The sequence below is a fragment of the Populus euphratica genome, unplaced genomic scaffold, assembly GCF_000495115.2.
Source record: "Populus euphratica unplaced genomic scaffold, PopEup_1.0 scaffold103.1, whole genome shotgun sequence".
Lineage (NCBI taxonomy): Eukaryota > Viridiplantae > Streptophyta > Magnoliopsida > Malpighiales > Salicaceae > Populus > Populus euphratica.
The window spans coordinates 741,247-766,300 of record NW_011499891.1 but is presented as its reverse complement, the minus strand read 5'-3'; the positions used below and the strand labels follow the sequence as shown (position 1 = coordinate 766,300).

Sequence of the window (25,054 nt, the reverse complement as noted above, 5' to 3'; positions counted from 1 at the left end):
ACTCTTTCTTTTCCTTTCTCAAACCAGCACTTTTAAATACAAGAAGGCAGTCACGCTTGCTTACCCTGATTACATTAAATATATTTAAAAAGTGGAACGCTGTCACTGGCCTCACTTGTGTCCTGTTGGTAAGTGCCCTGTCGCAACCAACCAGGTCATGAGTTCGAAGGCCGGTAGAGAGAGAAGAAGAGAAGAAAGATTGATATTCAAAAAGAGGTATTCTAAAATACCTTTTTTCCTCCCTCAGGATTTTTCTTTTTTCCTGCCTTGATGCATTTTCTTTGAAACTTGAGATTGCGTTGTAACTTTCCAAAATCTATCCTCCATTTGCACGAAGAAGACAAAATACTAGGCTTCCATTTTTATGCAAGCGTTGAAAACTCAAATATTCATTCCTCGTTGGCTTTGAGGCACAGGGGATATTACCCGAGGATGTGGCTAATCTTCTCGTGTAAAGACAAATAATTATGAAACATACCAAGCTCTGTAGATGAAGACAAAAGCGAGAGTATAGACGAGAATGCATTAACTGGACCTCAAATCCAGCATTATATAATACCCTGGTGGTTCAATTAACTGCAATCATACTGCAAAGAAACTTGAAGAAATGCTTCAAGTCCATGCTTTTGGGAATATCTGACTATGGTGGGGTGCGCATACAAAAGATATTGACAGTTCTAAACACCTATACCATACAGCGAGATTCGCAAGTCAAAACTTTCTCACATTTTAGAATATTTGTTATCTCCCTTGTCACAATGAAGCTTCTTCAAGCATGTCAAGAAATCCTTTTTTAGCGGTCCCTTGGAATGCAGTGGCATTCAGACGGAACCCATATGTGGATGCTGCTTCAAACTTTGTCCAAAGTTCCTTTTTCAGGGTATTCTCACCAGGACGCTTCCCTGTCCTTATTGTGCTTTCAGACTCCTTCCATAAAGGAGTACTTTCTACTATTACTTTTGAGCTGCTTAATATGGCTTCTGTTGAAAAAGAGGAACTTTTGATTATGATAATGTTCAACATACTATCAGAGTTAACAAAGAACACCATGGAAATGAATGAATACCTTCATTGCAGGGTTTCTTGATTTGATGACAACCTCCTTTAACACCGTATTCTTTCGAGGGAGTCGGATTTGTTTGCTGATTCAAAACAGGAACATGGACTTTCAAGCAGTGATCAGCAGCTTTGATGTCCAATGATTTCTCAACTGGTGGTTTCAAAACAACACAAGTTTTAGGAGGTGAAAAGGACCAGTTTGGAGATGCCTCTAAATCTTTAATTCCCATTCTACATTTATAAGCTCGTTGTATCCCTAAGAGCTCTGGGTACTTCATAGCCAGATCCTCAGAACCTTCACTGCCAGAGGATTCATAAATATGTGAATGAATTCCATGCGGAAACGGAGTGGACTTCCGAAACCTATTATCGCCTTTATGAGAGGAATGAGAGATGGGTTCGAGCAACACACAAGATTTTGGAGGGGACATCTTCAAGCATGGGGTTAAAACAACAGAGCGGTTTAGTTTTGAGAACACCGGGGAGGAAACACAGTAAAGTTTTCCTTCAGTTGCAACAGAATCAGCAGGCTTACTTGGGGTTGGCTTTGTTGCCATTTCTTCAAGTAAATCCTCATTTCCATCTCCAGAAACAGTAGAAAATGATGGTGGCTCAACAGCAGGATTCAAAGCAATCCTTTCAGATACTAATTTAGGCAAGTCCTGATGTCTAGCTGACAATGTTTTTGATATAGGAAGGGGTGTTAGCAGAAATAGTTGCCTACCTCTCTCAACATTGCAGCCAGCTCGCCAGGATACAAGGGGAGAAGGAGAGATCAACGAATCCATTCTGATTTTATCTGGGCTATCAACATCAAAGCTTCCATCTTCAGTTATCTCAGAAACAATTTTATGTTGTAACTTTTTTTCAGGCTCCACAAAATGACTGGAAAGAACCTTCTGAAATCTGGGGACCCATGGCTGCAATAATTGAACAAGAATTGAAGCCTATATCACTTGTGGACGCAAACGGATATAAAAACGTGAAACAAACTGGTAGAGGAATAACCTTTAAAGAAGACAGCATATTGGATAAAACATGCATAAAAGATTCAATTTCTTCAATTCCCTCTTTGCTTGTGGCCTTCAATTTAAATGCTTGGGCAACGAGTTCATCTATCTGTAATTTGATAGATTAAAAATGCATGAGACATCTACAACTTAAACAAGAAATTAAAACATGTTTAAAAAAGAGAATAATATATATTTCAAAACAATACCCAACAACGAAATACATACTCAAAGTAAATCTCAAAACTATGAAACAAAATGATAACAAGAACCCCATCTCAGAGGATGACATCATGTCACTAGCTATTGCCAGTCAATCACTAAAGAACATAAAACAACGAGGTGCCACTAAACAATCCTGTTTAATTCCACGAGCATTGCAGCATATACATTAACATATTGAACACTTGCAGCTCAATGACAGCAGCTGAGAATTAAAGTGAAGAAGCAACCATTTGACAAACCATAATTATAAAATAGTCCTTTTCGTTGACATGTAAAGATCGCTTGTAGCTGGGTAAGACAAGCTGGATTTAAAAAAACTCATGCTCCAATCATCCTCCGCTTTCCAAGTTTATCATTGAGCAAGTTCATCCTCCTCTTTTTTTCTATAAAACCTGCTTCAACTATCATGGTTCGAACTCTCTCTCTCTCTCTCTCTTTAGGGTAAGCTTCTTGATTCTTCTTGGTTTCAGAATCGAAAAGCAACCTTTTGTCCTTTCAGGGTTTCCATTTCTCTTGGTACTAACAAAGCATAGGATCAAACTGTCCATTCCTTTAATTGAATTACATATATAAATTCGAAGTTTTGATTTTTAAAAAGCCCCAGATCCCCAAAAACAAAAGGAGATCAGGCACAGTAGTCCAATTTATGAGGGCTTATACAGTGTCAAAACTAGGGTAGGAAAAAATTAAATCAACACAGATTAAGAACTTTCAATTTTTTCTCAGTAACAGACACAATCAAAAAACCAAAATAAAAAATGCAAGATTTGGTCTTATATGGAGAAGTAATTACGTACCTGGCTACTGAGAGACGAGAGATCAGACTGGACGAGCAAGAGGCGATCGAGAAAGCCGTCATCATCATCTTGTTGTTGTTGTTGTTGTAGTTCTTGGACCCTAATAACATTCTTTTTTTCACCAATCTCCTTGCATTTTTTCTTGGGGTTCACAGATTTCAAGAACCTTCCATTGTTATTTGATAAGTCTTTCAGTGGCTTCCTCACAGATGATTTTGATGCCATTGAGATCTCTTGAGACTGCTTCATCTCTTAATCTATTATGATGAAGAAAGAAAGGATCCAGAAATCTATAGCCACAGTAAAATTAGAGTTTTTCTTTTTGAGAGAGAAGGATGGAGCGATGGTGCGGGGAGTTTTGAAATTCAAATTTCAACGGTAACAAATGCTATTAATAAATGGGTTTAGTTTTTGGCCCAGGTCTTCCCGGGTCAAGACCCGAAATTAGATGAGTTGCTACACAAGGTTCTAGAATGGTTGAATTAGAAATCTCATAAAACAGGAAATAAAAATATTTATAGAAGAACTTGATTTTATTTGCGAGTACTAAGAAAAAGAATGATCAAACAATCAAGGAATTGGTGTTAATAGTTAGAAGATAAAAGACTGTTATAAATCATGATAGAAATTATAGATTGTTTGAAAATGCAGTAGTTTTTGTTTTTAGATATATTTTAAAAATATATTTTACTCAAAAAAATATTAAAATATTATTTTTTTAATTATAAAAAATAAATAAGAAATTTTTAAAAAATAATTTAATATATTTTCAAGTTAAAAAACATTTTTAAAAAGATATTTTCTACGCAATACACAAAACACACGAATTACTATAAAAATAAAAACAAAACACTACTTTAATCTAGTAATAAAAAAATTATTTTTGATTCTACCAATATTTTACTGAATCCTAATTTTTGGTTCATCAGGTAAGGGTCAATTCTTTGCTAAATTATTATTATTATTATTATTTGAATTCTGCTAATTGGTCTTGTGTTCTTGATTATGAAAATAAGCAGAGCATCAATCCTGAAATCTCTTCCAGCAGAGATGAGTTATGAAAGCCTCGAGCTAATTCAACAGTTTATTTGCCTTGTAAATTGAGGTAAATAACTTGAAGTGAAATATGTCACCAGCCGAGATTACTGTCACAGTATTTATTGTTTTTTTTTTTAATGGATAAGATTATTTTTTATTTCACATATAATACGTACATTTGTTTCATCAAAAACCATTAAAACATAATTCTATTTTTACTTTTTTATTTGGTAAACTATATATACATATATGTGTGTGTCCATTAAAATATTTTTATTTATTTTGATAAGCAAATAAAGGATTCGAATTGGAATGATTTGAACCTATTACTTTGAAATTATTTATATAAATAAAAACTATAAATAGTCCAAATTATCATGAAAGTCCATTTTATTTTTCAAAATATGGTTTTTAAGAAAGTATTTTTTAAATTTTCTTATATTTATTTATTATTAGAAAAGTTTGTCAACGAAAAATATTTTCTGGTTAATAAAAAATATTTTTCGATTAAATAAAAATTTAGCTTAATTTTATAAAAATATTTTCTTTTTATTTTGGACAGAAAACATTTTCCAGAAGTTATGAAAAATTTAAAAATATCATATTATTTGTTGATGATATCAAATTTGATCTTTAAACTTTTGATTGCTATATATTTTGTTTGAATCTTTTTTTTTTTAAATTCATCCCTTAAAATTTGAATTAATTTGATTTTTATATTAACTTTGGTCCTTATTTTTATAATTGTTATTTACTTTTCTTTTATTATTTTTTAAATTAAAATAATTTATGTATCAAATTTGGTCCTATTTTTTTTATTACTTATTTTATTTAAAAGGATGAAGTGACTTTAGGGCCCATTATGGAGTAGTTCTTTCAAGATACTTTCATTGTTGTTAACCTTTATGCATGCTAAAAGTATAATTGTAGACATGGTCCTGTTTTTCTAGGTCTGATTTATACCGAGGGTTATTTTATTGGATTATTAATTTTATTTTTTTAATTCTTGGGCTTTGATACTACTTGATTTGATGGATTAATTAGGTAATGGATTTACTTATGAATTTCTTTTAGATTTAATTAAATCAATATTAAATTTAAATTTAAATTTGATTCAAGTCAGATTTTAAATGGATTTATTAACCATGTTTAACAATTAAAAAAATGATTGATATCAATTTTTTTCATTATTTGAGTTTAACCTGATGATCTAAAATGTTAATGATTCAGTTCGAAAAGAACAAAAACCATAAATTCTAAAGTAATTTAATGTAAAACACCATGCCCCCCCAACCCCCCGCCCCCCACATCTTGCAATCCGACAATCCGACCAGTGACTTCCATGGGTTCATGACATGGGTTTATGAACATGATGATTTTGTGCCTTTTCCAGTAATTAGTTTTAAAAGAGAAAAAGATCCTGGCCTACCTTGTAGCTTACTGGCTTGTGTCTGATGCACAATGCAGAAGGGCTATGGTTCGAAGGCTAGTTCGATGGTGTTACGGCCATTTGTTGTTGTTGTTGCTGTTGTTCGAAGGCTAGTTCGGTGGTGTTACGGCCATTTGTTGTTGCTGTTGTTATTATTATTATTATTACATATAAAAAGAGGTATTCTAAAATACCTTTTTTTCTTTTTAATTTACTTTGGAGTAAAATACACGGTGGCGGAAATATGGGTCTGGTTTGGTATGGGACCAGCTTAGCCAAAAGAGTATGGGTACTCTTGTTTAGCGGCGGTAGCGGCAGCTTCATCTACTGCTTCTTAGAGATATTCACGATCTCTTGACATTGGAGAGTTCGCCATGCATGCTCTACGCCATTGTAATGATATCCTAGTGCGTATTGATTCTTCTCAGAAATCTAGTTATGAGTTCTAGGTCCATCGTCCTCCATGCGTGATCCAACTTCTTCTCGCGGATAGAATCGCAGTAGCCGTCCCTCGTTTCTTTCTTCTTTTTCTCATCTTTTCTGCTTCAATAATGCCGTACAACCTGTGTTTCCGAAAAATCAAAAGAAATGAAAACAATCAGACTCTAAATCAGGTTTTTTCTTTAAAAAAAATTACCCGATCCAACAAGTGTAGAGTTGAAAGCATCTGGTGGTTGACCCAGCCCAAGCCATAGATCATAGGTTTTGAATGGCCGTCAACTCCACTTTTTATTAACAAAACTCCACCGCAACTTGGACTTTGATGTGCTTCACATGGCAAATAATTCACGCAATGTCTTCTGTTACCCTAACCATTTCCAAAATCAAAACAAAGATGAACTCCTCCCTCTATTGTCGCCTTAACTTAAAAGAATATCTTCGAGGGATGAAGGGATTCAAAGAATATATCATAATATATTTGTTTTTTTATATCATATTAAATTATTTTTTTAATGTTTTACAATAGTTTTTCGATGTGATAATAAATTTAAAAAATATATTTTAAATTATATAATGTTAAGAATAAATTTAAAAAATATATTTTAAATTATTTTCAAACAAAAAACATCTATTATAATCTTAAATTTTCAAATAAAAGTTGGTATCAAACTCTCTTTATCTTGTGACATGCGCAAGTCAATTTTTCAAAAATCACGACTCTTAATTTGAATAAGAAATTCAAGATTTGAATGGACGAAACAAGGGTTTTTTTAAGAGAAAACTCTATACTTTTCAAAACTTATACTAAGTATATAATGATATTAAACACATACCTAAAAGGAATAATTTTTTTTAAACCTAAATTCCAGCTTATTATTAACAAAACTAGAATAATCTAAATGATACTACGAGTAGTAACCAGAAGATCTACATCGCACATTCCACAAAACAATAACACATGAGGTCAAAAAGTCCAAAAACCTCCATCCCCACCCCATCTGTGATGTGAACCCCTTCTCTACAAACCCAGCAGCCAAAACTCTCCTCAAAACCCAGAAGTCCAAAAAAAAAAAAAAAACACCTTGATTATGGAGATCTCATCAATAACTCTGTCTTTTCCAAAGCTCCCACCTTGTCTTCCCTTATCTTCATCTCAATCCACCTTCTTTAACACCACTGCTTTCTCCAACAAATCCAGCAAGTCCTATAATTCTCTGGTTCTTGGCAAAGCAAGAAGTAGCAGTCAGAGGGCTAAAAAGGGTCTAACTTGCAATGCTTTGTTTGGTCTAGGAGTCCCTGAACTGGTTGTTATTGCTGGAGTGGCTACTTTGCTTTTTGGGCCCAAGCAATTGCCTGAAGTGGGAAGGAGTATTGGCAAGACTGTCAAAAGCTTCCAACAGGTTAGTAGTTCCTTCTGGTACTCTTTGATTTTCAAGTGATAGAAAGTCTTGAACTTTGTTGTTTGTTATGCTGTTTAGGTATCTGGGTAGTGAAAATGATTGGAAATTTAGTTTAACTTAACGAAGTATTAATTAAGTTTGGGAATTTCATCTTAGATCCAGAAATAAATATGAGGAAAAGAACAGAAACGGAGATGAGAGATTGTTACTTGTTTCAGTTATGGTTGGTCTTTTTGGGTATTAAGAAAAAAGTGGGACAAAAGTGGTTCAAGGTACATTCTTGCAACATTTGTCTGCTATGTTGGTTTGTTTTCAGTTAAATGGACTCTTGATATCCCAAAATAGATGCACAAGATTGAGTTTAGTCTGTGAAGTTCTAAACTTTGTTCATACATCTTCTCATCAGAACGGTCTGATCAATTGAGCTTCAATATTGGTTCTAGGCTTGTCTTATCGGGGGCTATTTGTGTGGCAGTTGTTGCTTTCTGGTTGATATGCATTTCTATAATCATATTGTACTTGCTTGGATAAGTGGACATTTTAGTTGACTATCTATTTTCTATTACGCAATCCTCTCCTTTTTGGAGACAATGCTTGTTGTAGTTTCATCTTGCCGTTAACTTTCAGGATTAGTTAGAAGTTTGGTTTATTGGTAGTCATAGTACTCAAGTCAGAAGCCCCCACTACCCTTCCTCACTTTTACACCACCTGTTTTTGTTCTTTATCAGTTGTTTACTAGTTTCATCTTCCACTGAATTTATATCCTCAGGATGCTTGCATTCACTATCCTTAGGTTGCAATTTGGACTTACTAACTGAAATGAGGGTCAAGGATTAATTATTGAGACACAGACCATGTAATGTTAACATGTTAACCAGGTTGGCAGGTAAAAGCTATAAAGCCTAATATTTCATTACTGTTGACCTTCTCTGTAATTGCTTTTTGATAGTAAACAGAACATAATAGAAACGAAACCTTAAATTCAGTTTTCTGTTATAATATCTTTATACGAAACAGTTCTGTCCTATCCCCATTTGGTGGAGCTCGAGCTAGACTTGGCAAAACTTTTTTATGTTTTCTAGGTGTCTGCACTTTGAATCCAGTCCTGTACAAAGAATGGTTCTTGAGCTGGTCTTTTTACAATTTTGATGAAGAAAAATGGTGCCTGCAGAAAAGCACCCATGGAGATAAAGTTAGGTGAGAATGATGTTTGGCAGGATGTTTTGTTGATGGTACTTTAGGATCTTTCACAGAGGATTTGCAATTGTAATGGTGTTATCTTTCCTCAACAACTAAAAAAAAAAAAGCATTGATTTGTAGCTTTATTCAAAATGGAGAAAAACACTGATCTCGGGTGTGCCCCATCAGTTGCTTTGCAGAACCAAACAGTTCCGAGAACTGTTATTGGGGTAAATGGATTCCCAATTGCCATACCATTTGCGGTCTTAAATTGTCTTGTTATGCCTACACAGACTCTCCATTGTGTGTGCACACGCTGATGTGCATGCATCCCTATAGTCTCTCCTTTTAACAGAACACTCAGGTGTCAGTGAAAGATGGACACAGAGAATTTACAGCTTGGTTCAGAAAAATAAAAAGAATAGAAGTTACAGCTTTGAGTTGATGAGGTACAAATTAAAGACTGGCACTGATGAAGATAAAGGAACTTATTTTGGGACCCTACCAAATGCTGATAATTTCAGATTCAAGCCACTTTTAGTTTACTCAAGTTTTAAAACAGGAGTAGATCTGATCATTTTAAATGTATGTCGACCTGTTTTATATCCTTTCAATGAACATTTTTGCCCTTAACTAGGACTTGATTGAAGAAGTGACTTGTGGGTTAGGTGCATGCCGACCTTCAGGCTTGCTGTTTGCAAGTATTTTTCAGTTTCTCTTTTTCCTAGACTTGTAAATTATATCAGTGGTAACTCTTTGGGGGTTGAGGGTAGGCCTATATTGTGAAAGGAACTTTCCGGTTACAAGAAAAAAGGTTTGTCTGAAATGTTTTTTTGGAAGTTCTTTGAAGTTTATTCTTTTCCCAAAGCTTACAGAAATTTATTGTTGGAAAAAACATGCATCAACTTAGTGTTCCTTCCATTAAAATTCTCTTTCACTGGAGAGTTCCTTGTAAATATGCATGGCAGTGTTCTATGCTTTTAAGGCATTTCATAGACAATATCAGTGTCCTTTGTCTCTGAGCATTGACATTAAGGACATTTGACACAGCTTGTGCTCTAAACACACTGCTTTTGGATGGCATCATGCCGTGATGATTCTTGCTCATGTGTTTTTTCTATGTTAGTGTGTTTTTTCTATGTTAGTGGCATATGACTCTTTCAAACCAAAGAACCCGGGCCCCTGTTAACTTGTGGTTTTCTATTTTCAGAAAGCTGTTTCATGCTTTTGTATGTGTTTGCTTTAATTCTATCTTGAGGACTAAAACTTCCTGCTTGTGCTCGTCTTTAGATGCTTCTTTGGTTTTCTACAGATGTTTGCAAGTCTCAAATGCATCTTTTTTTCCCCTCGAGTGTAAAGGCCATATGCATCATAGAAAAGTAATGAAATTTTTGGAGGCTGGTTGTTATTGTTGGAATTGGCTGGTCATGTTACTTGGGGGTATGCAGAATCCCACTTGATATCGAATCAATAGATAGTGCACATATGGATGATGTAATTTTATGGCAAGATATAGGAGGATATTCTGAAAGAAAGTCCAATAAATCATCAATCAAGCAGTGGACTTGTAAAATAAGTTTTGGGAAAATTGATATGAAATTAAATGATAAAAATAAATAGCAAAACGGACTCATTTTAATGTCTACACAAGTTAATGAACTGTAACAGAGTGATCAATTTTATAAGGATCTCTAAGGACCCTCCTGTGAATTTCTGGTAGAGATAAAAATATTTAAAAGATGGGAAAGCAACCTGATGTAAGGGGGTGAAGAAAAAATAACAATAAAATGGGTCTTTCTACTACCTTGACCTAAAGATAATTGCTCTTTGTTGTTGTCTTTTTTAAAGCTTGTTTCTAAACCTATATTCCTATACCCTGAGAAGTGAGAATTGGTCTAGCTTTTCACAATTCCTGACAAGATTTATTTACATTTCTATTCCTACCTCGTTGAACGATTTGTACTCATGTAAATTTGCAGGCAGCAAAAGAATTTGAGTCTGAGCTTAAAAAGGAACCAGATTCCACATCGGATACCCCTGGAGAGCAACCGACAACAATAAGTGAAGAGAAGAAACATGACATTGCAGTCTCAAGCTCGAAGGAGAGTGTATGAGTTTGTAGAAATATGTAGTTGCTACTTTTTCTAAACTTTAAGTTATCATACCTTGGTGTTTATATCAAATTATTCATATTCACCTGCAATGTAGATCCCTGAGAATTCATAATTTGGCAGCAATAAAATTTCCATGATTCTCTAGTCTGTTGTTCATGATGCTTGATAAAGAAGTTGACAAACTAGGTTAGCTGGCTTACAACCTTGGCAGGAAATGTAACATTTTTGGCAAATGAATTCTCAATCATGTCTTTGAGGGCTAAATTGAGCCAGGGCTGTCTGGAAGTTGTGAAATCATTGGCCGGACTGCATAATCACTTGAAAGATGAAAATGAAATGTAGGTATTAGCTGTGCTACGGACCTGCAGACAATTTTCCAGATTTAAGAGGAGCACAAGAGAGATGGAGATGGAAATAATAGAAGAAATAATAGAAAGAGAAGGGACATTATTTTTTGTATTTTGTATTTTGAATATATATTTCAAAATGGTTTTAGAAACTGATTTATTTTATATTTATTTTTTTCCCTCCAACTAAATATGGATAGTTTTCTTTTTGTGATATAATTCCAGAATTAGAGTTCGGTCTCAAATTTATTCACATCAAAATTGGCAAGAACCAGAGCCTTTTCCTTTTCCTTTCCCTTCATTGTCATTGATTTCGTGCGGGCTTGGTAATCAAAGCTGGAGCCTATTCAAATTAAAACAGGCCAAAATATGCGTTGTTGTTCTTTCTTGGCGATCCTTTAACAATGGTTTCGTGCCCACATGATATTGTTTCAAGTGATAGCTGACATTCCAATGATAAGCCTACCAGAAATGAGAAAATGTAAAGCATTCCTCAGTTAAGTTAATAAAAGTCTAAACACATCAAGTCATGTTAAAAACACAACTACCTTGATGACCGAAAGACTTAATTTTCTACTGGATCACAGATGATGTCCCTTAGGATGACAAGTCTATTAACACACACCATATATATATATATATATATATAAAGAATCAGCAAAGTCTGATGGAAAAAGTTGGTGAGACAGAAAGTTTCTATTATCATCATCATAGTGCTATCATTAAAGAAATGAAGATATCAAATTTGTCACATTACCGCCATTATTGTCACAGCTTATGTGGGTGGATAGATTGAGGAAGGATAGAATAACGCAACCAACACTTAGAGAAGGTAGGATTATTAATAACGCAACCAACACTTAGAGAGGGTAGGATTATTACATGAGGTAGCCCCGTTACTTTATTATTCAGAATTACTGTAAACAATCAAGCAACTTAGAGAGGGTAGGATTATTACATGAGGTAGCCCCGTTACTTTATTATTCAGAATTACTGTAAAACAATCAAGCAACTTTTGATTTTTTAAACCTATATCATGAACTTAGGAGTTAGTAGATTTAAATTTTAAATTAACACATAAAACACAGTCGCTGGGGAAGGCTGACATAATGCAAACTCCATAACACCTTCTAAAGGATCCAACTTTTAGATGGTAGCAGACACCGGACAAGCTCTCCCAATCAACTTTTTTATTTTTTTAATAGTTGAAAATTCAAACGAGAAGACATTACAATATGATCATCTAGTCATTAGTTGCCAGTCATTTGTCGATCATCTTCCTTTATAGTATGTATAACATAAATGTGGATGCCATGCTTCATTTTTCTTTTGTTCTCTCACTGTTCATATTACTGCATATTTCTTTATGATATTCATTAATCATACGCAAATTTTCTTATAGTTCTATGGATCCTTGTAACCGCAGCCATCAAAATAATATCAAGAAACCTTTTGTAGCCATACAAATCACTTCCTCCCTCCAAGAGAGAGACCTGCAAAATCAAGAAAGGTGTTAAAGAGACAAAGACCAACTTAATAAGCATAGAAACTGATGAATCATTAGGAAAATTATCGTGGGTTTATTAATGGTGTGATTCTGAGCGGGTAGGGCCAGGTAGTGACCAGCATTAGCTAGGGTGGACAGTGCAGAAGGCAGACATAAAATAATCATACTTTCTCATTCCCTCGAAGTCTCAACCTTTTAAAGACAGGCCACACACAGCACTAACCACAAGTCAGACCCCATAAGCAAACGAAAACCAACAAGAAAAAAGGAAAAGAAAACACTGCATATTCTTGTTAGCTTCTCTCCATCTCTTTTACTGAACAAAATATATATCAAAATATAGTAGAAGTACTAACAGCCATGCCCATTAATCCCATCTTTGGAATCCACAACTCACTTTCCGGGCTATTGGGCTCCGGATCTGCCACCCAATTCACCAACACAACACTCTCTTTTTCTTGAATTTCCCATTAACATCCCCCATATATTCCCTTTCGTTGTCTCTCTATACATGTTATTTTCTCTCTTCCTCAAAGAAACAAAAAACAAAGTACAACAAGTCTTCTTGCTGAGTTTTATTACTGCTGCTGCTTATACTAAGCTAAACGAAGTCTTCTTGTAGCAGTAGTATTTTGTGTCATATATTTGCATGCATGGCAGGAAATCCCCCACCTGAAGGATTAGGAGATGATTTCTTTGAGCAGATCTTGGCAGGGCAGCCACCTGGTTATGGTGGTGAGGCTGTGGGGTCCACCAGCCTGCCCATGATGGGGTTGCAGTTAGGGTCTAGTGCTGCTAATGTTGGATTAATGAGGAGTAGTGCTAATAATAATATGGGAATGATGCCTTTAGGGTTAAACTTAGAGCATCATGGGTTTTTAAGGCAACAACAAGATGATGGCAGTAGTTCTTTAGATACCAACAACAGCAATAATATCAATAATGCTTCTCCTTTTTCTATCACTTCTGCTGGATTCTTGGTAAGTTCGATCCTTTCTTTCCTTCTCTAGTTGCTTTTATTCTGTTTCTTTGTTTATGAACTGTTGTTTATGTTGACTTATAATCTAGTTTGTTTTTTTTCTGTGTCTAGCTTGGTGGTTTTCTATGTGGATTTGTCTGTTTGTTTGTTAGTACTTTTGAGTTGGTTTTAGTGTCTGTATTTTTGCATTTGTGCTGTCAATTTTCTGGATTTTGCTATGGTAAAGATTGTAGTATACATAGGGGGTGTCAGCTTTGGATTCCTTCGAGTGCAGAACATGATAATACTAACATGTTATTTTGTTTTCCAATTCAAGAAACATCTTGATTTACAGCTAAGCTAGCTTGGAAAAACACTGATATGGCTTGCTATATTTTTCTCATGAGCTAAAATTTAGATATATTACCAAACCATTAAAGTCTGAAAAGAGAAAATGGAGACTTAATTTGAGAGGTATTGGCTTATGGTAAATTTGGTCCAAATGGTTGATTTATTATAACTTGGTAATTGTGGTAGCAGGGGAGAGATTCTGTACACATGACTAGCTTGTTCCCAACGTTTGGACAATTGCAGATTCATTCATCAATCCGGTCTACACCACCACCACTTGGACCACCTCAGATTCACCAGGTAACAAAAAAAAAGATAGATATCCTTACTATATGGTCACCTTCATCTGAACATCTTTTGTTATTCCACTATGTAATATCTGGACAAATCTCGTAATGAACTATCTTCTTGTTCTCCTTTTATTTAAATTTGGGACTGATATATGCCCTTTCTAATTGGGCTGATGGTGTGTGTTTGTTGGTTAAATTCATGGTTCCTGAAGATTGAAGAATATTGCTTCATTTAATTTTGTTCGACAATATCATTAGGATGTGTGTGTGTTTTCTGTAGCGTTCAAAATGTTATGCCTTTTAGGAGAAAGTGTCACTGCACTGAATGGTCATTGGCACAACCGTACCTAGTTGTTTCTTCCAGCATTTGTAGTGGTAGTCTTTGTCAAGCTTCAGTGGAAGCATGAGTGTCAGCATGCGCATGTATAATTGAAATACTCCTTGAATAACATGTGAGCGTGTTCTCTCTTTTCTAGTTGAGTCCTACCAATAAAAAGAAGAGTACTGCCTCTTAGGAAATGATCTGGCCACTTGTCAAATGTTTATTTTTCTCAAATTTGCAGGTTTTTGGCATGATTTCCTGGGTGTAAAAATAAAAATTAATTGAATTTCTTATTTGACTTTGAAGTTATGACCTTTGAAAATGTTGTCAGCCTAGGTTGAATGTATTTAATAATTTGTGCAAGAACAAGCCTTGATGATAAGTGTTGCGCAACCATGAATGGGCGGCTAATTAAAATGATTCAATTTGATGTTCTGACTCTTCCACAACGTGTAGAATCCGTCATCACCAGTAAATCTTAAAACTTTTCTTAGTTTTTTACTTGTGGGGTTACAATTTCTCGTTGGCAATAATTCTTAGGTTGAACTCTATCAGATGACCGTGCACTTGGCTTGTTCTTATCTGTTCTGATTCCACCTGAAATTCCCAAGATCTTGAAAAGAATTAGTTTTAGAGGCCTTGAATGTTCAAGCAATGAGACATGAATTAAAACTGATCAAACTCCAGAAAGATACGTCACATTGTGAATTAGTGCTTGTATATGTCACTTGCAAAGGCAGTCCATGTTGACAGACTGATAGTGCTTCCGCAAACCTTCTCCTTTTATGATTACTATATGGATAAACTTTTCCTTCTAAAAAACTCCTCATCATTGCATTGTATCCTAACATTTACCTCATCATTGCGTTGTATCTTAAAAATTTTACCATCTTCTTTTTTAAATATCTTGGACAGTTTAATAGCCAGCCACCATCAGGAGCAGTTTCAGCTGTACCACAACCACCTGGCATTCGGCCAAGGGTGCGAGCAAGACGGGGCCAAGCTACAGATCCGCACAGTATTGCTGAGAGGGTAAACTTGATTTCTTTTTCATCGATATTTCTGTTGTGGAATCTGTATATGAATATCCATGCAATTTTTGGGAAAATCTCTCCATTTTGAAGCTGCATAATAAGCAATTCATTATGCTTACAATTCTTTAATTTTTTAACATTTCTCTATAGCGGTTTCTACTTTGGTATTGGATTTTTAACCAGGCTTTGACCATTTGTCTTCTGGATGCAGTTGCGAAGAGTAAGAATCACGGAAAGAGTTAAGGCGTTGCAGGAATTGGTTCCTACTTGCAACAAGGTTTGCGTATACTCGGTGCATTTACTTTACAGTCAAATGAAACTCTTCTTGTTCCTCTCCATAAGGTTTCTGAAAATCTGCTTAGTCTAGGTACATTTATGTAGAATATTAATGATGTGATTATTCAATATCTAGAATTCTCCTTAGTGTAAATATTGTAATCCAAGTCCAAGGCCACGTCCTCGCATAAAAATAATATGATATGAAAGAGAGTTGTCTTCCACCATACTTCTCTTCCTACTTTTCTCTCTTAATCTTTAGTGAAGCTAGTTCGATCTAGTGGGGGTGTTTAAAGGATTAGAGCAAGTGTGTAGAAGGGAGAAATCCCTAGAGTGAGACGAATGCTGGTTCTGCATGTATAGATTGTCAAATCCTCTGATTCTTATCTCATAAAATTAATAGTTTGGGTTGTAATATAGACAACATCAAGGAGTTGATTTCTCTCAAACAATAAGATGATTTTACCTTGGAAAATCCTTTTGCAGTTCCAAATTTTTTTATACCTAACATATTCCAAATTCCACGCAGACAGATAGGGCAGCCATGCTGGATGAAATTGTGGATTATGTGAAGTTTCTTAGACTCCAAGTCAAGGTATTGAAATTTGAAGCTGCCATTGCTATTCAAACTGATTTATGATCTAGAGGAGAATGATAAATATTATTCAAATTTATCTCCCTGATATGTATAGTTAAAGCGTTAACAGACCCGATCAGCTTGCTATCTAGAAGGCAATCTAGTTCCAACAAATCTATAAATGTTCTTCTCATCAGGAGGTCTTCATCATGGTAGGGCCCTAACATTTTGACTATCCTAGACATAATTGGATACCTTTAAACGGATTAGTTAAGATGTCAAGCCTGAAGTGGATCTGTCCTGCGTCGGCAACTGCACCCTGGAAATCAAGTCATTATTGAATATAGAATATAGAAACTAGAAAGGGACATGAACTGTGACCCTGGTAACCTCCATTATAATACTTTGGTTTCATTTGTACATTCAATCAGGTTTTGAGTATGAGCAGGCTCGGTGCGGCGGGCGCTGTGGCTCAGCTTGTAGCTGATGTACCACTATCATCAGTTCAGGTAGTAGAGTTTGAAAAAATGTTGACACTTCTTAATATTCCTAAGTTTTTTTTTTTTTTTTATCTTTTATTTATGAAGTTATGGTTTTTATGTGATTAAGGGAGAAGGGATTGAAGGAGGTGCCAATCAGCAAGCTTGGGAAAATTGGTCAAACGATGGCACTGAACAAGAAGTAGCTAAGTTGATGGAAGAAGATGTCGGAGCTGCCATGCAGCTCCTTCAGTCCAAGGCACTCTGCATCATGCCTATATCACTTGCATCAGCAATCTTCCGAGCACGCCCACCAAATGCTCCAACACTGGTCAAGCCCGAATTGAACCCCCCCTCATAAACCTAAGCAAGAACGTGCAAGCTTTGCATACACATCGATCATTCCAGCGGGCATCTGGTTCCCAAAAACTGCTCTAGTCCCATTTCTACATCGACACTCGATTCAGGTTTCAACCTCCACTACTAGCCGAGCTTACCTAGAAACAAAAAATAATCAAGTCAGGGAAACTGCTCTTCTCTTTTCCTTTCTCGTCAAACGAGTCATTTCCATGCCAAAGAAGATAAATCACGGGCACTTGATGTTATACAGCCATGGTCAAGTCAAGGCAAGAAATTTCTGAAGCTCTATAAATGTGACCCTATTCTAAATATTTGAGGTGGTGGGGTTAGTGGAAAATGACCAGAATACTAGTGGCATGAACTCTCTTTTCTTCTCCCTTTGCATAGTGGGAATGTAGGGCCTTTCCAAAAGCAATTGATGGGTATGTGTATCATGTATTCGAAGAAATTTGTATTCAAGTTGAAACAGATGATAGGAGGTTGTCTTCTAAAGTTATGTAAGAACCTTCTTGTTTGACAAAAACAATTGCCGTATTTGGATTGTTTATAGAGTGATTTTGTTTCTTCTGAAAAAGCAAATGGTGCCCTTTTTGCAATTTCTTTTCCTGCTTGAATGTTCATTGAAGGATGAGCTATGGGGGGTGATGTGTATATAAAACATTACTACGTACAGCATGATCTCATATATATATCATGAAGTGTCTTTTCTTTAAAAAAAAAAGAAACAGAAAATTCAATGAGGGAATTTTGTGGGCCAACTCAGAGAGCTTGTACCACTGATCAGATGCAAGCCCTCCAGCATGATCTCATGTCCTTACCACCCTGGATCCGTTCTTGTTCTCTAATGGAATCCTCACTGCTGGCTTGCAGAGATGTTGCATCGATCGATGTTGCTCGAGTCCTTGGAAAGTACGGAAAATAAATAACACCAATCGAATAATAGGCTTATAGGCCATTAGCCAGAGCAATCAAAGAGAGCAAGGCCTTAATAAATCATGCTAGGGCTTGCTTCCCTGTTGTTACAACGTAGTTATTATACTCGGTTTGGTGTTTAATTCAGATTAAGATTTAGGTTGTAGGTTTGTTGAATGAAATTGAGTCAATTTTAATTATATAATTTTGTTTTTAACAAAAAAAAAAAAAAATTTTAAAGCTGGCTCGGATAGATCTTACTTGATTTTTCTAGATCAACATAATAATTTGATTTAACAAAATCAATTTTTAAATCCATTCAAAATAAAATCTAACTTATAAAAGATCCCAAATCTATAGGCAAACAAGTCTGACTCGCTAGGAGTTAAATAACTATAATTAAAATTGAAAAAATTCATCATAGAGCTTAGCTTTAGACATAACATGAAATCTTATGTTATTTTTGGGCTTAAAACTAGGCTAAAACAGCAACCTAACCTAAAAATCTTAAAAAATTTTGTTTAAAAATTATTTATTTGTTCAGTTGAAAGTAGTTTAATGAAAAATTAAATTTTAAAAAATTAATTTTTTATTTATATTTATTAATAACATAAAAAATAAATTAAAAAATAAGTTTAAATATTTTGTTATGTCATGAACATTAAAAAGAAAATAAATTATTAATATTTTATTTTTTTAAGTTTATTTAATATATAATTAATAAAATATATAGGGCGTGAACTTTTCACTAAAACACTATATATAAATTAATATAAATTGGTATAATAAAATTACTTTTCTACCTCTTTGTTTTTAAAAGGGAAGTCTTGGTAATGGCACCTCAGTCTTTTCGAATGGCTTACTAGCCATTAAAAGATTATTAGAGGGTTTATTTATATTTTCAAAAAAATAAATACTAAATTTATATATTTACTCTCTAGATAAAAAAAAATTAGGATTTTTATTTGTTTGAATATAGTAAAAACAATGTTTTTACCCTTAAAAAAAACAAAATAAGGCATTCATCTAAAAGGTATTTTGATTTTCTCACCTAGGGTTCTTTTTTATATAATTTTCTGAGGTATGATGAATATTTTGATATTTTTAATTTGAATAATTAACTTTTTTATTCCAAAAAGATGTTAGCATGTTATTATTACACTATAACATGTAGGTGATATTTATACTCTTTAAGCAATATTTTTTATAGCACCTGATGGCCAAACCTGCATTTTTATCGTGTTTTTGAAAGTATTATTATATTTATTTTTTTATTAGTGTGGCACATGTCTTCTTCTTTTTTTCTTTTCTTTCTTTTAAAAAAAGTACATTTTATTCTTTTTATGTGTTTTGATTTCAGCTCTTATGTGTTAAGAAATTGTTATTATTACGACAAATACCTCATTTCCACTTGTACAAGTGGAACAACTTATCACCAACTTAATACAAAGTGAAAGCATATTTTATGGTATAATTGGTACTATGTTTTATGGCTTTTTTGTCCCATCAATATTGACAAATATGCTGGAGAAACTTATCATTGATGCCTATAAAATAGTCATAATTTTATAAAGCAAAGTGAGTTTGTGTAAGAAAGAAGAGAGAAAGAGAAAATGGAAATGACATCAGCTTTGCTGTCATTACAGCAATGAGAGATACGAGTTAAATAGAGTGGATATGATTTTCTTCATCCATGTATTTGTATTATATCATTTCTCTATCTCTAATAATATAAAAATCTCCCGTAGATGTGGGTGATTTGTCAAATCACATTAAATATTGTGTTAATGTGCTTAGCCTCCAATGACCAATAATCAAAACATCACCGGTCAGAATTCCCGACATTATGTTTTTTATTTTTTATTTTTTCCCTTAGTTATTTTATAATTTTTTTTATGTTTTCAATTTGGTTCTTAAATTACAATTTATCAAGTATTATTTTTTATAATTTAATCTTTATTATTTTAATTTCTGATTTTTTTCCTTGGCTCTTTTGTTAAAATTTTATTGGTTTTCAATATCATCCTTCAATCAAAGTTTATGTTATTTTTTTTTTTAACTTAGACCTCATTCTTTTGATTTTCTTTTTCTTTTGTTAAAGTTTTTGTTTTTTTAATTTAACCCCCAATTAAATTTTTTTATGCCCAATAATTTATTTTTTATTTCATTTTTCACACTCATTGTTTTAATTATAAATTTTTATTTTGGATCCTTTTATGTGATTGATTTTTTTTCCTAATTTTTTTCTTTTGCGTTTAATTTATTGGGGATTGGGTTGTGTAATTTTTCTATTTGTATTACTTCCGATCTAATAACATGGATCCCAAGTTTGAAAGTTAATGCGGATCGACATCTTTTTTTTTTAATTTCTTTTCTATCATTTTATCTCATAATCTAGGCTATGAGTTTTGAAGACCATTTTTTAATAGAGTTTTGTTTAAAAAAATTATTTTGTTTGTATTTAATTTTTGAAGATATTGTTTTATACAAATGAACTTTATTGTTTAAAATAATATTTCTAATATGTTCGGCCTTGCATAATATTTTTTTTCTTTTGTTTTTTGGCCTTGCATAATATTTTTTTTCTTTTGTTTTATTTAATCAATTTCATATGTATTTTTATTTTTATTATTGATTTTAATAAAAAATTTAATAAACATAATTAAATAAATATATTATTTTATAATATTAAATATATTGATTTACATTTATATTTTATTTTACGTTGTATTGCTCTTTGGATTGGAAAGGATTCCATCAGGGACTAGACTATATTTCTGCTATTAAGAAGTGGACGACTCCATTTTTTCTCAGCTTTTTGATTGTTAACAAAGGTCTGCAACGTTACCATGATTAAATCCAGTCATGCATTGAGTTGATCATTCTTTTTATTTTTGTTTTCCCCATTGCTTCTGATTCCTTATTTCCAGTTTCATGAATTTCTCATGTCTATTATGCAATTCTTCATGTATCTCCTCATGCATTCATTGCATTTGTTCCTTCAATTTCATTTCTAGTTCTTCCAAGGCCCTGCCTTTATTGTATTCTACCATGGTTAATGATTATGTGTTTAACAAAGATTGATGGTGGATTTTTGATGGCTCCGATAGCAATTTTGTTATGAACCTTGCTGAACAACAAGGATTTGAGAAGAAAAGAAAGTTTAGAGAAGAGAGAAGAAAAGAAGAGAATTGAGAGACAATTAGAAGAATAATAAGGAGAAAGAGTAATGCAAAACTTTACAGGAATGTTAATTGATACAGCTTGATTCTGCTAACTGCTACTAGAGTTACTATAGCTACTTGTCATCATGGATATTGTACCAATTTTCCTTCTGGAAAGACTATTTTTCATTTTGATGAGAAACCATTTTCATGGAAATTACCATCTTGAAATTTACCAAACATGAAAAAATTAAGAAGGCGGTTTTCAGAAAATATTTTCTTGAAAATAAAAAATGCCCTAAGAAAAGGAAACCAATTTGGTTCAGAACTCCATTTCCTTTATATACGGGTCAGGACCTTCCTCATCCAGGATTTCCACAGTCCTGGTTTCATCGGTACGAGCAGTGGCTTGTTTTATTTAGGTTAAAATTTCTGCCAAAAATTGGTGTTGGAGACATGGGTTATTGGGTTTTACTTCTTCGGTTCAAATCTAAGAGGAGACCATCATAAAGAAATTGTTTTCCCTAAATGCTTTGGACGCATTACTCATTCACTAGAGATTTAATCACAATTCATAAAAGCTGGCACAAAATAGTCTTGTTATGGAAACAGAAAAAAAGAGATTTTTTTTATTGAGTTGTAAGAAAATAATAACTCTAAACATTAATAAAATATAAAAAGAAAAAACTAATGAACGCACATAAATCGTTGAATTAATGAAACCTAAGTGTATTTACACTAATAGAGCTGTCATAAACCCTTCAAAGGTTGGGACCCTTTTTTTTTTTTTTTTTTAGATTAATGTGGATGTCGGGCCAGCTTGCGCGTACCACGACTAATCCCATGGGCCCTGAAGTTAACGATCATGTAAGCCTCCAATAACCATCATATGAGCAACTAAGAACTCGAACCTGAGACTATAAAAAGAACAAACTCCTTGATTCTAAGTTCTTATCATTTAGCCACCTATAGTTGGTTGGACCTTTTCTAGTAATACTGTTAGACAGATAACAAACCTCTTGATTCTAAGTTCTTACCTTTTAGCCACCTCCTAGATGATTGGTTGGTACCTTTTCTAGTAATACTGTTAGACAGATAAATGTCTGAATGATCCATGCCATTCTCTGACAAACAGTCCAGTGATTGTTTGCACTCAACTATGTTTGTGTAATAAACAACAACATTGTTAGTTGGGTTTAGCATCTCACTTGTCAGCATCATCTGCTACAAATTTGCCATCTATCTATGTACCGTTATGGGAGAGGTGTCCGTTTCCTTAGTTATATTGCAAGCAAGAGGACTAACAACACCACATGGGATCCTACACTATCACTTGACCTTAATCACCCATCTCTTGTTCTTCTTGAAAAATGCAAAACCAGAGATCATTTCAAGCAGATTTTGTGTCGGATAATGAGAAGCAGTAAACTCATTGGCAAAACATTTCCAATGAGTAGATTCATTTACTTCTCAGCTGTTTCACACCCTGATAACTTAGACTTGGCAATTACTCTTTTTAATCACTTCACTCCTAACCCAAATCTTTTTATTTACAATACATTGATTTCTGCTTTTTCTTCATTGAAAAAGATTGAATCTTTTTATCTGTACAATGTTTTGTTGAGTTCTGGTGAGTGCCCAGATAAGCAGACACTGCTTTATTTGCTTCAAGCTGTCAACTTTATATCACAAGTGAAGCAAATCCATTGCCAGGCCATTGTTACAGGGTTGTTCTCATTTGGGTATTTGCAGAATACCCTTATTAAAGTGTACTTAGATAATGGACTAGTGAGGCTTGCACATCAGGTATTTGAAAAGATGCCTAGTCCAGATATTGTTTCCTTTAATGTTATGATTGTTGGTTATGCTAAGAAAGGGTTTGGTTTGGAAGCAATGAGATTGTTTCATGAAATAGTGGGTTTGGGCCTTGAACCTGATGAGTTTACTATTTTGGGTTTGCTTGTTTCTTGTGGGCAATTAGGAAATGTAAAGTTTGGGAAGGCTGTTCATGGGTGGATGGAGAGGAGGAAACCTACTATATCGTCGAATTTGATCTTGGGTAATGCTCTTTTGGATATGTATGTCAAGTGCCAAAAGGTCGGGCTTGCTTTGAGGACTTTTGGTGCGTTGAAGGATAAGGATATTGTTTCCTGGAACATGATAGTTGCAGGGTGTGCTAAGGTGGGTGAATTAGAGCAGGCACGATTATTTTTTTATCAAATGCCTTGTAGGGATATTGTTTCTTGGAATTCTTTGGTTACTGGATATGCATATAGGGGTGATTTTGCAATGGTAAAGGAGCTAATCATAGACATGGTGATGGAGAACGTTATACCTGACACTGTCACAATGATTAGCTTAGTCTCTGCCGCCACAGAATCAGGAGCCCTGGACCAAGGTAGGTGGGCACATGGGTGGGTAATTAGAATGAAAATCAAGTTAGATGCTTTCTTGGGTTCAGCATTGATTGACATGTATTGCAAGTGTGGAAGTATTGAGAGGGCTTTAAGGGTCTTCAAGGAAATTAATAAAAAGGATGTCACTGTATGGACAGCAATGATAACTGGATTAGCTTTCCATGGTTATGGAAGCAAAGCATTGGAACTTTTTTCTGAGATGCAGGAAGATGTAAGTCCAGACGATGTGACTTTTGTTTCTGTTCTTTCAGCTTGTAGCCACAGTGGACTTGTAGATCAAGGGATTAAAGTATTTAGTTCTATGACAGACTATGGCATTGAACCAGGAGTGGAGCACTATGGATGTCTGGTGGATCTTCTAGCACGATCAGGGAGGTTGTCTGAGGCAAGAGATATCATTGATCAGATGCCCATGAAACCAAGTCGATCAATCTGGGGGGCAATGTTAAATGCTTGCCAAGCTCAAGGAGATGTGGAATTGGCAGAACTAGCTTCCAGGGAGCTGCTAAATTTGGACCCCGAGGAAGAAGGTGGATACACCTTGCTGTCTAACATTTATGCTGCTAGTGGAAGATGGAGCTACTCTAAAAAAATTAGGGAGACCATGGAAAGTAGAGGAGTGAAGAAGACTGCTGGATGCAGCAGTGTGGTTGTGGATGGAGTCGTCCACAACTTTATTTCTGCAGACAGGTGCCATCCAGGATGGGTGGACATCAGCTCCATTTTGAACTGTCTGAAAAATGAAATGAAGCCGGGGGCAGATTTAGGTTTATGAGCAGGGAAATTAGGTTTCCAATCTGGAAGATAGGAGTTAGATCCATCCGTTACTTGAATACAAAGAATATGGTTGCATAAGAGCTTTTCAGAATTAGCCAAGTCCGTGACCAGATGAAAATGAGGCATCCATTTTAAGGTGAATCTAGATGGATGAAAATGAAAAAATAGCAGTCATGCTCGGATTAAAGAGCTGCTTCTTCTAATTGAGATGGATCGTTATTTTTTTAATTGATACTATTCCTCGCAAAAGCTTTGATAGTTTGAACCAGATAGAAGTGATGATCCAATGTGGACACCATTGCAATTCCTTGAACATAAAATGGACATGAAGCTTCATTTATATGAGTTCACAGCATGGTTTCTCAATGAATTCTCATTATACATCCATGCAGCTAATTAGGAACTTCCTAGCATGGCTACTGCAGCTTCCTGAATCCTGGGAGACATATGATTTGAATGAAAGTGCTTTTTCATGATACAAGGAAGACAGCGCAGCGAGCTTATGTCAATACATGAATGATCAGCTGGAGTAAATTAGTAAAAATCGCCAACTCGGGGGGGGGGGGGGGGGGGGGGCGGTAGTTTATAAAA

At 34.5% G+C, this 25,054-nt stretch overlaps 4 protein-coding genes and 1 long non-coding RNA gene across 7 annotated transcripts; 4 read left to right on the top strand and 1 right to left on the bottom strand.

Moving 5' to 3' along the window:
- Positions 1-521: 521 nt before the first annotated feature.
- On the bottom strand, positions 522-3,431 carry LOC105131233 (uncharacterized). 2 transcript variants are annotated; one of them, XM_011034106.1, is made up of 4 exons: positions 3,092-3,431; positions 2,068-2,178; positions 1,067-1,979; positions 522-983 (listed from the first exon to the last, which is right to left on the bottom strand). In XM_011034106.1, exons 1-4 carry the CDS (start codon positions 3,338-3,340, stop codon positions 754-756), a joined length of 1,503 nt encoding a protein of 500 aa, XP_011032408.1. In that variant the 5' UTR covers positions 3,341-3,431; the 3' UTR covers positions 522-753. The 2 variants fall into 2 exon arrangements, with proteins under 2 accessions (XP_011032408.1, XP_011032409.1); XM_011034107.1 differs by having other exon boundaries at positions 522-980.
- A 2,124-nt stretch (positions 3,432-5,555) lies between these two features.
- Positions 5,556-5,756, top strand: LOC105131232 (uncharacterized). Its single transcript, XR_843394.1, has 2 exons — positions 5,556-5,628; positions 5,668-5,756. It is a non-coding gene; the product is annotated as an uncharacterized LOC105131232 (long non-coding RNA).
- Positions 5,757-6,930: 1,174 nt separating this feature from the next.
- LOC105131231 (Bacterial sec-independent translocation protein mttA/Hcf106) lies at positions 6,931-10,836 on the top strand. Its single transcript, XM_011034105.1, has 2 exons — positions 6,931-7,399; positions 10,558-10,836. The coding sequence occupies exons 1-2, from the start codon at positions 7,088-7,090 to the stop codon at positions 10,690-10,692; spliced, it is 447 nt and encodes a 148-aa protein (XP_011032407.1). The 5' UTR covers positions 6,931-7,087; the 3' UTR covers positions 10,693-10,836.
- A 1,859-nt stretch (positions 10,837-12,695) lies between these two features.
- On the top strand, positions 12,696-17,767 carry LOC105131230 (transcription factor UNE12-like). Of its 2 annotated transcripts, none has more exons than XM_011034102.1 (7): positions 12,696-13,526; positions 14,042-14,155; positions 15,383-15,499; positions 15,713-15,778; positions 16,307-16,372; positions 16,786-16,863; positions 16,964-17,767. In XM_011034102.1, exons 1-7 carry the CDS (start codon positions 13,200-13,202, stop codon positions 17,192-17,194), a joined length of 999 nt encoding a protein of 332 aa, XP_011032404.1. In that variant the 5' UTR covers positions 12,696-13,199; the 3' UTR covers positions 17,195-17,767. The 2 variants fall into 2 exon arrangements, with proteins under 2 accessions (XP_011032404.1, XP_011032406.1); XM_011034104.1 differs by having other exon boundaries at positions 12,702-13,526; positions 14,045-14,155.
- Positions 17,768-22,334: 4,567 nt separating this feature from the next.
- On the top strand, positions 22,335-24,691 carry LOC105131229 (Tetratricopeptide repeat (TPR)-like superfamily protein). Its single transcript, XM_011034101.1, has one exon. The coding sequence runs from the start codon at positions 22,515-22,517 to the stop codon at positions 24,459-24,461; it is 1,947 nt and encodes a 648-aa protein (XP_011032403.1). The 5' UTR covers positions 22,335-22,514; the 3' UTR covers positions 24,462-24,691.
- The last annotated feature ends 363 nt before the right edge of the window (positions 24,692-25,054 follow it).